The sequence below is a fragment of the Bos indicus genome, chromosome 11, assembly GCF_029378745.1.
Source record: "Bos indicus isolate NIAB-ARS_2022 breed Sahiwal x Tharparkar chromosome 11, NIAB-ARS_B.indTharparkar_mat_pri_1.0, whole genome shotgun sequence".
Lineage (NCBI taxonomy): Eukaryota > Metazoa > Chordata > Mammalia > Artiodactyla > Bovidae > Bos > Bos indicus.
In genome coordinates this window covers 20317916-20332102 of record NC_091770.1, presented here as the reverse complement: position 1 = coordinate 20332102, position 14187 = coordinate 20317916, and the positions used below count along the sequence as shown (strand labels likewise).

Sequence of the window (14187 nt, the reverse complement as noted above, 5' to 3'; positions counted from 1 at the left end):
ATGGGGTTGCACAGAGTCGGACACGACTGAAGCGACTTAGCAGCAGTGTAATACTTCAGGCGCAGAAGCACCTTAAGAACTTGTGTTTCATGTCCTGAAAACCTGACCCTCTAATTATAAATTTGATACCATCAAAAATAGGTTCAAATGAAATTTTTGCTAATGAACATGTGACTAGTCACTTAGTTGTGTCTGACTCTTTGTGACCCCATGGACAGTTCTGTAGCCCGCCAGGCTCCTCAGTCCATGGGGATTCTCCAGGCAAGAATACTGGAGTGGGTGGCCTATCCCTTCTCCAGGGAATCTTCCCAACCCAGGGATTGAACCCACGTCTCCCACATTGCAGGCAGATTCTTTACCAGCTGGGCCACCAGGGAAGCCCAATAATACTGGAGTGGGTAGCCTATCCCTTCTCCAGGGAAACTTCCCAACCCAGGAATTGAACCAGGGTCTCCTGCATTGCAGGCTGATTCTTTACCTACCAGGGAAGCCCCATGAACATAGCAACTTTTATAAATCATTTTAAATGCATGATGATCTATATCCTTATAAAATTTAACAAGGGAGAACTAATTCTTGATGTTAGAAAGAAGGTGAAGTGATAATACAGTATTAGACTTCATTCACGTCTTTGACCTGCCATTGTGTGACACTGGAAAAAGTTACATTCCTGATGTCTTGATTCCCTTTCTTATAAAACAAAAAAGATCACACTAAATAAAAAAGAAGAAACATACAGCCCTTGTACTTGTATATTCATACTTTATCCCACAGGGTACAGGCTTGATTTCAGAATACTTATTTTTTCAAAAAGCCACTAGCCATTGTTCAGAGAAGTGCAGTATATTTGCTATCTTAGAATATATCATTTTTAAACTCCCTCTCGGTTCTACAAAATCGAGCCCTAAAATATACCAAAAAATACTAGGCTTTAAAATATATTTGACAATACTGTTCAGAGCCTGATTTTCTCTATATTGTTACAAATCTGAAGGAAGCAGGAGGGAAAAGAAAAATCAGTATCTATAAGATTCCATAAACGGTTCCAGAGAAAAATGAAGAGATTAGCCCAACAGCAAGTTGGTTAAATGCGTGGATATATTACACATTCTCATGTGTGCACACACACATATTACTATTTAGAGTTTATCAGCAGAGCAATCGTACATTTTAGGATGGTAATGAAAATCCTGGTTTGGTCTGATGCCCCACAAATGTTCCATAGAACTGTCTGCAATTCATAGAGTAACTTTTAAAATGACTCATCTTCTTGGCAACTTTTAGTTCTTTAAGATTAAACTGGTTCTATGTTAGGATAATCAGGAGTATTTTGGACCAAGTCTAGTAATCAGGAGGGCTTCCCAGGTGGGCCCAGTGGTAAAGAATCCATCTGCCAATGCAGGAGATGCAGGAGACACGGGTTCGATCCCTGGGACGGGAAGATCCCCTGGAGGAGGAAATGGAAACCTACGCCAGTATTCTTGATGGGAAACCCATGGACAGAGGAGCCTGGCAGGCTACAGCCCATGGGGTGCCAAAGAGTTGGACGCGACTGAGCAACTGAGCATGCATGCTTTCTACAAATTAGGACATGAATGCTTTTGTACATAAACAGTATGGAGAGCTATACTGGATTTGGCAGTAAGGGCTGCCACAGCTAGGACTTAGCACATAACTATCCTCTAAGAAGTAGTCTGAACATGCCAAAATGAGGACACAATCTGGGGCTCCAGTTAGAGGTCTACACATGGACAAGAGGAAGATTTCCTTGACAGCAATAGTAGGAGGGCCTGATGAAGACAGGAGCCAGACTGACACTGAAAAAACGGATAGGCAAAACATACCTTAAGGAAATTTTGCAAAGCTTCTTGTACAGTTGAGGATGGTATATTTCCAAACAGAGTAGCAGCCATTTTTCTCTCAATCCAGCTCAGTTTTGAGACCTGCAAATATACAGCAACAACACTCAGACAGTTGACCACCTTTTGAATGAATAATCTCTCCTCAGATGCATGTGTGTGTGCACAGACGTAGGGTATGCATACAGTATCAGGCTGTCAGTTTCAGTTCATTCAGTCGTGTCTGACTCTTTGTGACCCCATGAACTGCAGCATGCCAGGCTTCCCTGTCCTTCACCACCTCCTGGAGCTTGCTCAAACTCATGTCCATAGAGTTGGTGAAGCCATCCAAACATCTTATCCTTTGTTGTCCCCTTCTCCTGCCTTCAGTCTTGCCCAGCATCAGGGTCTTTTCAAATGAGTCAGTTTTTCGCATCAGGTAGCCAAAGTATTGGAGTTTGAGCTTTTTTTAGCTTCAGCATCAGTCCTTCCAATGAATATTCAGGACTGATTTCCTTTAGGATTGACTGGTTGGATCTCCTTGCAGTCCAAGGGACTCTCAAGAGTCTTCTCCAAAACCACAGTTCAAAAGCATCAGTTCTTCAGTGCTCAGCTTTCTTTGTAGTCCAATTCTCACATCCATACATGACTACTGGAAAAACCATTGCTTTGACTAGACAAACCCTTGTTGGCAAAGTACCATCTCTGCTCTTTAATATGCTGTCTAGGTTGGCCACAGCCTTTTTTCCAAGGAGCAAGCATCTTTTAATTTCATGGCTGAAGTTACCATCTGCAGTGATTTTGGAGACCCCCCCAACATAAAGTCTCTTACTGTTTGCATTGTTTCCCCATCTATTTGCCAAGAAGTGATGGGACCAGATGCCATGATCTCAGATTTTTGAATGTTGAGTTTTAAGTCAACTTTTTCACTCTCCTCTTTGACTTTCATCAAGAGGCTCTTTAGTTCTTCACTTTCTGCCATATGGGTGGTGTCATCTGCATATCTGAAGATATTGATATTTCTCCCAGCAATCTTGATTCCAGCTTGTACTTCATCCAGTCTGGCACTTCGCATGATGTACTCTGCATGTAAGTTAAATAAGCAGGGTGACAATATACAGCCTTGACGTACTCCTTTCCTGATTTGGAACCAGTCTGTTGCTCCATGTCCAGTTCTAACTGTTGCTTCCTGACCTGCATACAGATTTCTCAGGAGGCAGGTCAGGTTGTCTGGTATTCCCATCTCTTTCAGAATTTTCCACAGTTTGTTGTGATCCACACAGTCAAAGGCTTTGGCATAGTCAATAAACAGAAGTAGATGTTTTTCTGGAACTCTCTTTCTTTTTTGATGATCCAGCAGATGTTGGCAACTTGATCTCTGGTTCCTCTGCCTTTTTAAAATCCAGCTTGAACATCTGGAAGTTCACAGTTCACATACTGTTGAAGCCTGGCTTGGAGAATTTTGAGCATTACTTTGCTAGCATGTGAGATTGTGTGGTAGTTTGAGCATTCTTTGGCACTGCCTTTCTTTGGGATTGGAATGAAAACTGACCTTTTCCAGTCCTGTGGCCACTGCTGAGTTTTCCAAATTTGCTGGCATATTGAGTGCAGCACTTTCACAGCATCATCCTTTAGGATTTGAAATAGCTCAGCTGGGATTCCATCACCTCCACTAGCTTTGCTCGTAATGATGCTTCCTAAGGCCCACTTGATTTCACATTCCAGGATGTCTGGCTCTAGGTGAGTGATCACACCATCATGATTATCTGGGTCATGAAGATCTTTTTTGTACAGTTTCTCTGTGTGTTCTTGCCACTTCTTCTTAATATCTTCTGCTTCTGTTAGGTCCATACCATTTCTGTCCTTTATTGAGCCCAACTTTGCATGAAATGTTACCTTAGTATCTCTAATTTTCTTGAAGAGATCTCTAGTCTTTCTCCTTCTATTGTTTTCCTCTATTTCTTTGCACTGATCACTGAAGAAGGCTCTCTTATCTCTCCTTGCTATTCTTTGGAACTTTGCGTTCAAATGGGTATATCTTTCCTTTTCTCCTTTGCCTTTCACTTCTCTTTTCTCAGCTATCTGTAAGGCCTCCTCAGACAACTATTTGGCCTTTTTGCATTTCTTCTTCTTGGGGATGGTCTTGATCACTGCCTTCTGTACAATGTCACAAACCTCCATCCATAGTTCTTCAGGTACTCTGTCTATCAGATCTAATCCCTTGAATCTATTTCTCACTTCCACTGTATAATCATAAGGGATTTGATTCAGATCATGCCTGAATGGTCTAGTGGTTTCCCCTACTTTCTTCGATTTAAGTCTGATTTTGGCAAGAAGGAGTTCATGATCTGAGCCACAGTCAGCTCCCAGTCTTGTTTTTGCTGACTGTATAGAGCTTCTCCATCTTTGGCTGAAAAAAATATAATCAATCTGATTTCGGTATTGACCATCTGGTGATATCCATGTGTAGAGTCTTCTCTTGTGTTATTGGAAGAAGGTGTTTGCTATGATCAGTGCCTTCTCTTGGCAAAACTCTGTTGGCCTTTGCCCTGATCCATTTTGTACTCCAAGGCCAAATTTGCCTGTTACTCCAGGTATCTCTTGACTTCCTACTTTTGCATTCCTGTCCCCTATAATGAACAGACATCTTTTTTGGGTGTTCTAGAAGGTCTTATAGGTCTTCAAAGAAATATTCAACTTCAGCTTCTTCAGCATTACTAGTTAGGGCATAGACTTGGATTACTGTGATATTGAATGGTTTGCCTTGGAAATGAATAGAGATCATTCTGTTCATAAATCAAGGTAAATGGGAAGTGGTCAAGCAGCAGATGGCAAGAGTGAACATCAATATTTTAGGAATCAGGGAAGTAAAATGGACTAGAATGGCGAATTTAATTCAGATGACCATTATATCTAGTACTGTGGGCAAGAATCCCTTAGAAGAAATGGAGTAGCCCTCATAGTCAACAAAAGAGTCCGAAATGCATACAATATAATATATATAAATATATATCCATGTTATATACACGAGAGATATAACCTTATGGTATTAGTATCTTGCCTTCCTTTTTCATAATTCTAACAAACCATGAGCTCTAAAAGCACTGGTTACCAAACCAATCTGAAATACTCTTAAGCAGGCTTGTGTCCAAAGAAAGGCAGAGCGGGTAGGGGTGGGGAATGATGCTGGTCCTGTTTGTTCACGTGATTCTTGATTGTGAGATGATGAACAGCATTTCCTTGTACAGAATACAGCAGCTACAGGACTCTGCCTTTGCCATGCTCCCAACCTGACCAGATCACAGCAGCTCAGAAATGTAAACAGGCCAAGGTTCCTCAATCCAGAAGGAGTGTGCTGTGAGGGCCCGGTGTATGCATTTGTAATTCAGGGGAATTTTTTAAAAAGCAACAACCACCAAAATTAAATCTCATATTGTCATTTGTTTTTTGCTTCTTTTTAAATTTTTTCACTTTTAACAAACATGAATAGTAAATATATAATATAAAAGATTAAAGGGATTCAGAAATGAGTACTTAAAAGGAGAACTATGCTCTCCATAACCCCATCGAGTGCCTTCCTTCTCAATGCCATTTCCAAGGGTTCTAGGTAGCTGTTGTTTTGTTGCCCAGTCGTGTCCGGCTCTTTGCAACCCTATGGAATGTAGCATGCCAGGCCTCTGAGGTAGCCATTCAATTCAGTTCAGTTCAGTCACTCAGTCGTGTCTGACTCTTTGCAACCCCATGGACTGCAGCACGCCAGGCCTCCCCGTCCATCACCAACTCCCGGAGTTTACTCAAACTCATGTCCATTGAGTTGGTGATGCCATCCAACCATCTCATCCCCTGTCGGCCCCTTCTCCTCCTGCCTTCAATCTTCCCAGCATCAGGGTCTTTTCCAATGAGTCAGCTCTTCGCATCAGGTGGCCAAAGTATTGGAGTTTCACCTTCAGCATCAGTCCTTCCAATGAATATTCAGGACTGACTTCCTTTAAGAAGGTAGCCATTTTTAAAAATTATTCTATAAATATTTTAAAATAACTTCAAATGGAATGTAACCTTTAAGCAGTGTGAAATACTATGTTGTACATCTGAAGCTTACATAATACTGTATGTCAACTATAGCTCAGTTTAAAAAATGAGGTATGAACTATTGATATTATGTAACTATTAACATACGTAAGCTATAAGGATACACCATATAGCACAGGGGATACAGTCAATATTTTATAACTTTAAATGTAGTATAATCCATACCAGCAGCTTCCCAGGTAGCGCTAGTGGTAAAGAACTTGTCTACCAATGCAGGAGATGTAAGAGACTCTGGCTAAATCCCCAGGTCAGGAAGATCCCCTGGAGGAGGGCATGATAACCCACTCCAGAATTCTTGCCTGGGAAATCCTATGGACAGAAGACCCTGGTGGGCCACAGTCCATGGCATCACAAGGAGTCTGACACGAACCAACTGAGCACACACGCACAATCTATAAAAACTGCATTCACCACGTTCTACTCCTGAAACTAAGATAATAACTGTAAGTCGACCATACTTCAAAAGTAATACTATCCCCCCAGAATTATTCCCTGGCTTTCCTACATAATGTTACTTTATTGCTATGCTTCTTTTTTCTTTTTTGAACAAGAAAAAGAAGATATCTTGTTCATCTCCTTCTTTGACTTGTTGTTTTCTCTTAACATTATAGGTTTTAAGAGTTCATCTAGAGTAATTGAAGTTCAGTCATTTAAACAACTCCAAGACAGTCCATCATTTAAACGTACATCAGTGATTTTTCACGCACTCTTTTTTTCAGTGGACATTTGGGTCTTTTTCCATTTTTTCGCTCTCAGAAACAAGGCTGCTACAGTAACCATTCTTATATATCCTTCTAATGCACATTTGCAAGAGTTTCTATAGGGTAGGTACCAGTGTCATATAGTAAACAAGCAATCAAATTCAAGAGATAATACCCAATTGTTTCTAAGATGGTTCTATCAATTTGTGCCCCCACAACAGTGTAAGAATTTCTGTTACTCCATATTTTTGAAACATCTCATATTAATAAAGTTTTATCAAATGGGAATAAAATGGCATCTCCTTATTTATCATTTCCTATTATTTCTAATTCAAAATTAATGGTTTTTAAGATTAATGTTTTGCTTCTGAATTTCTAATACTGATATAATTGCTTTATGATCAGAAAAGCTATATGATATCAATTCTGACTTGTTTCATGATCTCATGTATGGTCAATTTTGTAAACATCCTGCATATGCTTGAAAAATGTATGTCCTCTTTGGCTAGATACATGTTTTCATCTATGTTTATTAGATCAAAATTATTAAATGTGAGGCTCCAATCAATGTTTCAGATACTTACTAGCACTTTTTTTGTCTCTTGTTCTATTATCATGAGAGGGGGTGGAAATCCACCACTATGTAGTGTCCTTACGTCCCTTCCGTGTCTTTTGATTTTCCCTTCATATTTTGTCTGTTCCTCTGTGCTGCTTCCTGGCAATGTTTTCAGATTTATCCTAAAGGTCGTTAATTCTCTCTTTAGCAGTGCCTGCTGCTGCTAAGTCGCTTCAGTCGTGTCTGGCTCTGTGCGACCTCATAGACGGCAGCCTACCAGGCTCCCCCGTCCCTGGGATTCTCCAGGCAAGAACACTGGAGTGGGTTGCCATTTCCTTCTTCAGAGGATCTTCCAGACCCAGGGATGGAACCCGCGTCTCTTGTGTCTTCTGCATTGGCAGGCGAGTTCTTTACCAGCTGAGCCACCAGGGAAGCCCCAAGTATACGATATATACCAAGAATATGATTTGAAAATATGTTCTTCCATTCCATCCGTTGCCTTTTCACTGCTTTTTCACTGTTTCAACTCCTCAGACCCCAGGGGTCGCCATCCCTGAATCAGCCAGAAGAGGGCGCATCATTGCAAGAGCAGAGCTAGGGGAGGATGTCAGGATCTACTGGGTTATGCTGCTGCTAAGTCGCTTCAGTCGTGTCCGGCTCTATGCGACCCCATAGACGGCAGCCTACCAGGCTCCCCCGTCCCTGGGATTCTCCAGGCAAGAACACTGGAGTGGGTTGCCATTTCCTTCTCCAATCTACTACTATATCCTTCCACTGAATTTTCTTTTAATCACAAATAATATACTTCTTTTTAAAATCTATTTTTTAATTGGAGGATAATTGCTTTACAATGTTGTATTGGTTTTTGCCTTTCAACAATGTGAATCAGCCATATGTATACATGTATCCACTCCCTCTTGAACCTCCCTCCCACTCCCTCACCCCCATCCCACCCATCTGGCTCACAGAGCACTGGATTGAGCTGCCTGTTCTATACAGCAATTTCCCACTAGCTATCTATTTTACATATGGTAATGTATATAAAAAACTGTATATACAATTATATATAAAAATGTTATATACAAAAATATACATAAGAATTGTTTCTTTTTTTCATATCTACCTGATCATTTTTGTAGTCTCATGTTCTTTATCCATTTTCCCCTGATTCATTTTATTTTTAGGAACACATTATATGGGGCTTCCCTGGTAGCTCAGCTGGTAAAGAATCCTCCTGCAATGCAGGAGACCCTGGTTTGACTCCTGGGTTGGGAAGATCCTCTGGAGAAAGGGTAGGCTACCCACTCCAGTACTCTTGGGCTTCCCTCGTGGCTCAGATGGTAAGGAATCCACCTGCAGTGCAAGAGACCTGGATCTGATCCCTGGGTTGGGAAGATCCCCTAGAGAAAGGGACAGCTACTCACTCTAGTATTTTTGATATACATAGATATATAAAAAATTGTTCCATCTTTTTCATATCTACCTGATCACTTTTGTAATCTCATGCTCCTTATCCATTTTCCCCTAATTCATTTTATTTTTAGGAACACAATACATAGATAGCTGTTTAAAACTCTGTATTCCATGTTTGCAAAATCTGAAGTCCTTTCAGATGTACCTCTATTCTTTCTGTTTGTCTGTTCTGTTGACTGCCATTTATGATGGCTTGTTTCCTTGTATGTACTCTGTTATTTTTGAGTATGATATGAGCTCAACTCTGTAAGAATGTTCTAAGGTTTGTGTGTGAAGGTACAGTCCTCCAGGGAGGATTAGCATTAGCTTCTGCCATTTGTCTGTGGCATGAAGATCAGGTTCCATTTGGAATTAAATTTTCCTTCTTGGGTTTTTGGTTTTTTTTTTTTTTTTTTTAAGCCTAATCCAATAGTGTACATTCTAGCTCCAGGCTCCTATGAGTCTGGGTCACCGATTTTTAAGTCAGGGGAGTCCCTTACCGTCATGACACTATTTTTTTTAAATATTTAAAACTGGCATAATAGAAACTCCTTACTCTTAAAAGGATGAAATGTGATAAGAAATATAAAGTATAAAATGCACACGTGACATACACAGCAGGTGCTGATTAAAAGTAAAACCTCCTGCCTTATCTCTAATCCTCTATAAGCCACAATTAAAAAAAGCTGCTTCTTCTGCCTACCCCAATTTTCTCATTCAGAAATAGCATTTCTCTTTGGGGCAATTTTTAATGCAGCTGTTAAGATATACTTTCACATTTTGTTAACTTTCTGTAGATGAGTGTCATTTAACACACTGGGTCTCAGGCTTACCAGCTGCTTTGATTTTGTTTCTATACATATTAGGTCCCCGTCTAAATTAAGTTCCTTGAAGATAAGGATGGTTTTTTATGTACCTTCTGGCCAGTGAGCACATAATTTATGCTCAGTAAATTCGGATATGTGAAAAAATCCTCTCACAAAACAGAGAGCAGTGCATCAATCTAGGGTACACGGGTGTAGGTGGCTGATCACCATCTGAGAAAGCACATATAAAGGGAAGCACTGTGACTACTTCTAGGGAAAAGGGAAAGGCAGTAAAGAAAAAGGACATATACATTGATAAAATCAAACAGCGTATGTGGCCCTTCCTACTGGCTCAGCAGTTTAGAATCGCCAGCAATGCAGGTGATTCAGGAGATGTGGGTTCAATTCCTGAGTCAGGAAGATCTCCTGGAGGAGGGCATGGCAACCCACTCCAGTATTCTTGCCTTGAGAATCCCATGGACAAAGGAGCCTGATGGGCTACAGGGCATGGTGTCGAAAAGAGTCAGACACAACTAAAGCAACCGAGCATATTGTATGTAATGCAACATATATTTATATAACATGTTAAATTTATAAACTCATAAAATATGTACTGATTTCACAATTTTCTCCATAGCAGGCACTACATAAAACAAGAGTAAGCCACTGAAAATCTATCATATAATCATAGTATATTCAAATAAGATTTACAGATAGAAGCATTCAACTTACAGCGTAACAGTATCTTCCTTTGAGGTAATACAAAAAGGGTTCTTCAGGTAAAAATTCGATTGCTTTATCTAGATGTTCCTGAAAGAAAATTTTAAAAAAAAATTTCATCTCCCAAGTTTCAGGCAGTGCTGAATGGAACTCTGCCTAACAATTTCAAAGGGACTTTATGATGTTGCTTCTTCCTTTATCATTAATAGAACTAAGCTTATCAATAATCCAATCATCAAAATGCTCACAACTAGAAGTGTGATTATGATTTAATAAGGCTACAGAGGATGTCACTTTAAAAAGAGAAAACATCCAAGTCGCATTTTTGTCTGCCCATGACTTGCCTACCTAATACTTACTGATTGTCAAATGATGTGGGTATAATGGAGAAAAAGAAGAGCAGAACTAGGTGATAGAGGAATCTACCCACTTAACATTGTCAAATGGTTATAGGGAGCTGGAAAACAAAGAACTCTTTGCCCATCCTTACAATTATTGACCCTGAGGGGTTATTTACTGAGTGACTATAACTATTTACTGTTGCTGTTCAGTTGCTAAGTCATATCTATGCTTTGTGACCCATGGACTATAGCGTGCCAGGCTCCTCTGTCCTACACCGTCTCCTGGAGTTTGCTCAAATTCATGTCCATTGAGTTAGTGACGCTATCTAACCATCTTATCCTGGGCTGCCCTCTTCTCCTTTTCCCTTCAATCTTGCCAGGCATCAGAGGCTTTTCCAGTGAGTCAGTTCTTCGCATCAGGTAGCCAAAGTACTGGAGCTTCAGCTCCAGCATCAGCCCTTCCAGTGAATAGTCAGGTTTGATCTCATTTAGGATTGGCCGGCTGGATCTCCTTGCAGTTCAAGAGACTCTCAAGAGTCTTTTCCAACACCGCAATTCAAAAGTATCAGTTCTTCAGCACTCAGCCTTCTTTATGGTCCAATTCTCACAACCACACATGACTACTGGAAAAACCACAGCTTTGCCTATACAGACCTTTGCTGGCAGTGTGGTGTCTGCTTTTTAATATGCTGTCTGGGTTTGTCTTAGCTTTTCTTCCAAGAAGCAAGCATCTTTTCATTTCATGGCTGCAGTCACCATCTGCAGTGAGCCCATTTAGAGCCAATCTAGAGCCCATCTGCATTTAGAGCCCAAGAAAATAAAATCTGTCACTGTTTCCATTTTTTCCCCATCTATTTGCCATGAAGTAATGAGATCGGATGCCATGATCTTAGTTTTTCGAATGGTGAGTTTCAAGCCAGCTTTTTCACTCTCCTATTTCACCCTTATCAAGAGGCTCTTTAGATTCTCTTCACTTTCATTAGAGCAGTATCATCATATCTGAGCTTGTGGATATTTCTCCCAGAAATCTTGATTCCAGCTTGTGATTCATCCAGTCCAGTATTACACATGATGACTTTACAAAGAAGTTAAATAAACAGGGTGACAATATACAGTCTTGATGTACTCCTTTCCCAATTTTGAACCAGTTAGTTATTCCATGTCCAATTCTAACTGTTGCTTCTTGACCCACAAACAGGTTTCTCAGGAGACAGGTAAGGTGGTCTGGCACTCCCATCTCTTTGAAAACTTTCCAGTTGCTGAACCACACAGTCAAAGCTTTTAGCACAGTCAATGAAGCAGAAGTAGATATTTTTCTGGATCTCCCTTGCTTTCTCCAAAACGTAACAAATGTTGGCAATTCGGTCTCTGGTTCCTCTGCCTCTTTGAAACCCAGCTTGTACATCTGGGAGTTCTCGGTTCACGTACTGCTGAAGCCTAAATTGAAGGAGTCTAAACATAACTTTGCTAGCATGTGAAATGAGTGCAACTGTATGGTAGCTTGAACATTCTTTGGCATTGCACTTCTTGGATTGGAATGAAAATTGATCTTTTCCAGTCCTGTAACCACTGTGACTATAACTATAGGCAAATTATAAATAACGAGTATGCTTATTACTCATTTTACTCATCTATCATGGCAAATTTAAGCCCTACATTGAATTCTACCCCTCCTAACAAATTAATTTGTAGAAAATGTTAATGAATTAATTCCAGCCATGTTTATGATGTAGGTGAGCTCATGACCAAAAGGCTAAGACTTTGCCTTTAGAAAAACAATACTCATCTACTTTGTGACTTCTTTCAGGTTCTATAATAATAATAATAATTTTTAATCAACCAAAGAGCTTGATTCTTTTTGGCACAGTACTTTTAAAAACTGACATTTCATTTAAGTAAAAAAGATGAATTCCTAGAGATAAATTTGTTGAATAATTTGATTTATACTTTTTAATGGAACATTAACAAGCTACATTAGAACATTTTTAATATCAAGAAATACCTTGAAGCGATATCCATAGTTAATTTTGTTTTGTAAGCCCTCAAACTCAGATACATAGCCACACAAAACTGCATACCTGAAAAGGATAAAAACAGTGGATACTGTGTAAACTTTTAATTAAATATCATGAAATTTAACATTTAAAAAATATATCTAAACTATTCATTAATATTTAACAAAAGTATTCATATAGATGCAAGGACCCTAAAAATAATAAATACTTGACATAAACATGAAGCCAGTTTCCTCATCTATAACTTGGGATACTAACACCTTTTATCTTGTATAAGTGCTGAGGGTAAAATATCTAAAATGTAATTGCTTAGAATAGTGCCCGGCACGAGTGAGTTTCAAGAAAGATGAGCTGCTGCTATTACAATCAACATCAAAGTCACTAAGAGACTCTCAGGAAAGTCTAATCAAATTAAAAGTATTAAACTGAAAAATATACTGTGTCAACGGATTCCTATTTCTTTTTCATAAAAATAAAAAGTTCACGGTTCCCTTTAATATCATTTGAAAATTAAAATAAATATCATCACTAAAAACAAAAACTAATAAAAATTTTTAAAAAATACTAAAATCAAAGATAATTTTAGACTATGTTTTTTCAAAAATTCCCCATGCCCTTCAATCCTTCGTTGGAAACACACTACTACAATATTGCATCTCATGAATTCTTTACTTTTTTTCCATTAGGAATATAAAATTTACATCAATAATTACTTGACTGTAAATTGGATACAATATTTGTTCAGCAAACTGCTTCCTCTAAAAATTGGGCATATATTACTTTTTACATTCAGACTATTTCTGTACAAAAGTATTTAGAGTTTTTCTGTCTGAGGCAAAATATTCATTTACCTAAATATCAGTATTTCAAAAGTAGGTCCTAGTTTTCACTTACATTGTCATAACTGAAGTGGAAAATGCAATTTTGGGTGTTATTTAGCTTATTGGTTCTGTGAATATGCATATGAACGTTCAAATAAGAAGTTGAAGAGAACAATTTTCTTAATTTGGAATAGTCAGACCATTCCTAGACACAGAAGATCACACAATTCACAAAAACTTATGCACAACCAATAAAATGGCCACTTTTCAGTTATAACTTTTTTGACCTCTTAATTTTCACTGGAAAATCAATAATGTCCTAACAGTAAAAGCAAGAGTTATGACAAAAGCAACCTATTAAAGGTGAGCTGAGAACTTACCTATATTAGGAGATATTATTTAAATTACTATATTTAAATAGTATCTTAAATTGCTATAATACATTTATCATAAGTGTTGTTATTTAGTCACTCAGTCATGCCTGACTCTTTTGTGACCACATGGACTGTAGTCCATCAAGCTCCTCTGTCCATGGGATTTCCCAGGCAAGAACACCGGATTGGGTTACCATTTCCTTCTCCAGGGGATCTTCCCAACCTAGGGATTGAACCTGCATCTCCTGCATTGGCAGGCACATTCTTTACCACTAAGCCACCTGGGAAGCCCATCACAACTGTAGCAATATTGATATACGATATTGAAAAATTTTATAATGAACCAATATTAATACATTATTGTTAACTACACTCATGCTCCCTTCTAATTTCCATCTGTTTTTCCCTCATGTCCTTGAATTTTGACATTTTTCTCTCCATCCCTCCTTTCATATTTATCCCTGTTAATTCACA

General features: G+C 39.0%; 1 protein-coding gene across 8 annotated transcripts in view; it reads right to left on the bottom strand.

The window, feature by feature from the left end:
• The window catches only part of RMDN2 (regulator of microtubule dynamics 2), a 76662-nt gene that overhangs the window by 28264 nt on the left and 34211 nt on the right, over positions 1–14187 (bottom strand). For 7 of the 8 annotated variants that reach the window (XM_070798515.1, XM_070798514.1, XM_070798513.1 and 4 more), the window contains 3 exons: positions 12506–12581; positions 10175–10252; positions 1845–1943 (listed from right to left, as the gene is read on the bottom strand). In XM_070798515.1, coding sequence (XP_070654616.1) covers positions 1845–1943; positions 10175–10252; positions 12506–12581 — 253 coding nt within the window. The remainder of the gene's footprint in view (positions 1–1844; positions 1944–10174; positions 10253–12505; positions 12582–14187) is intronic. The other variant, XM_070798512.1, reaches the window with a different exon arrangement.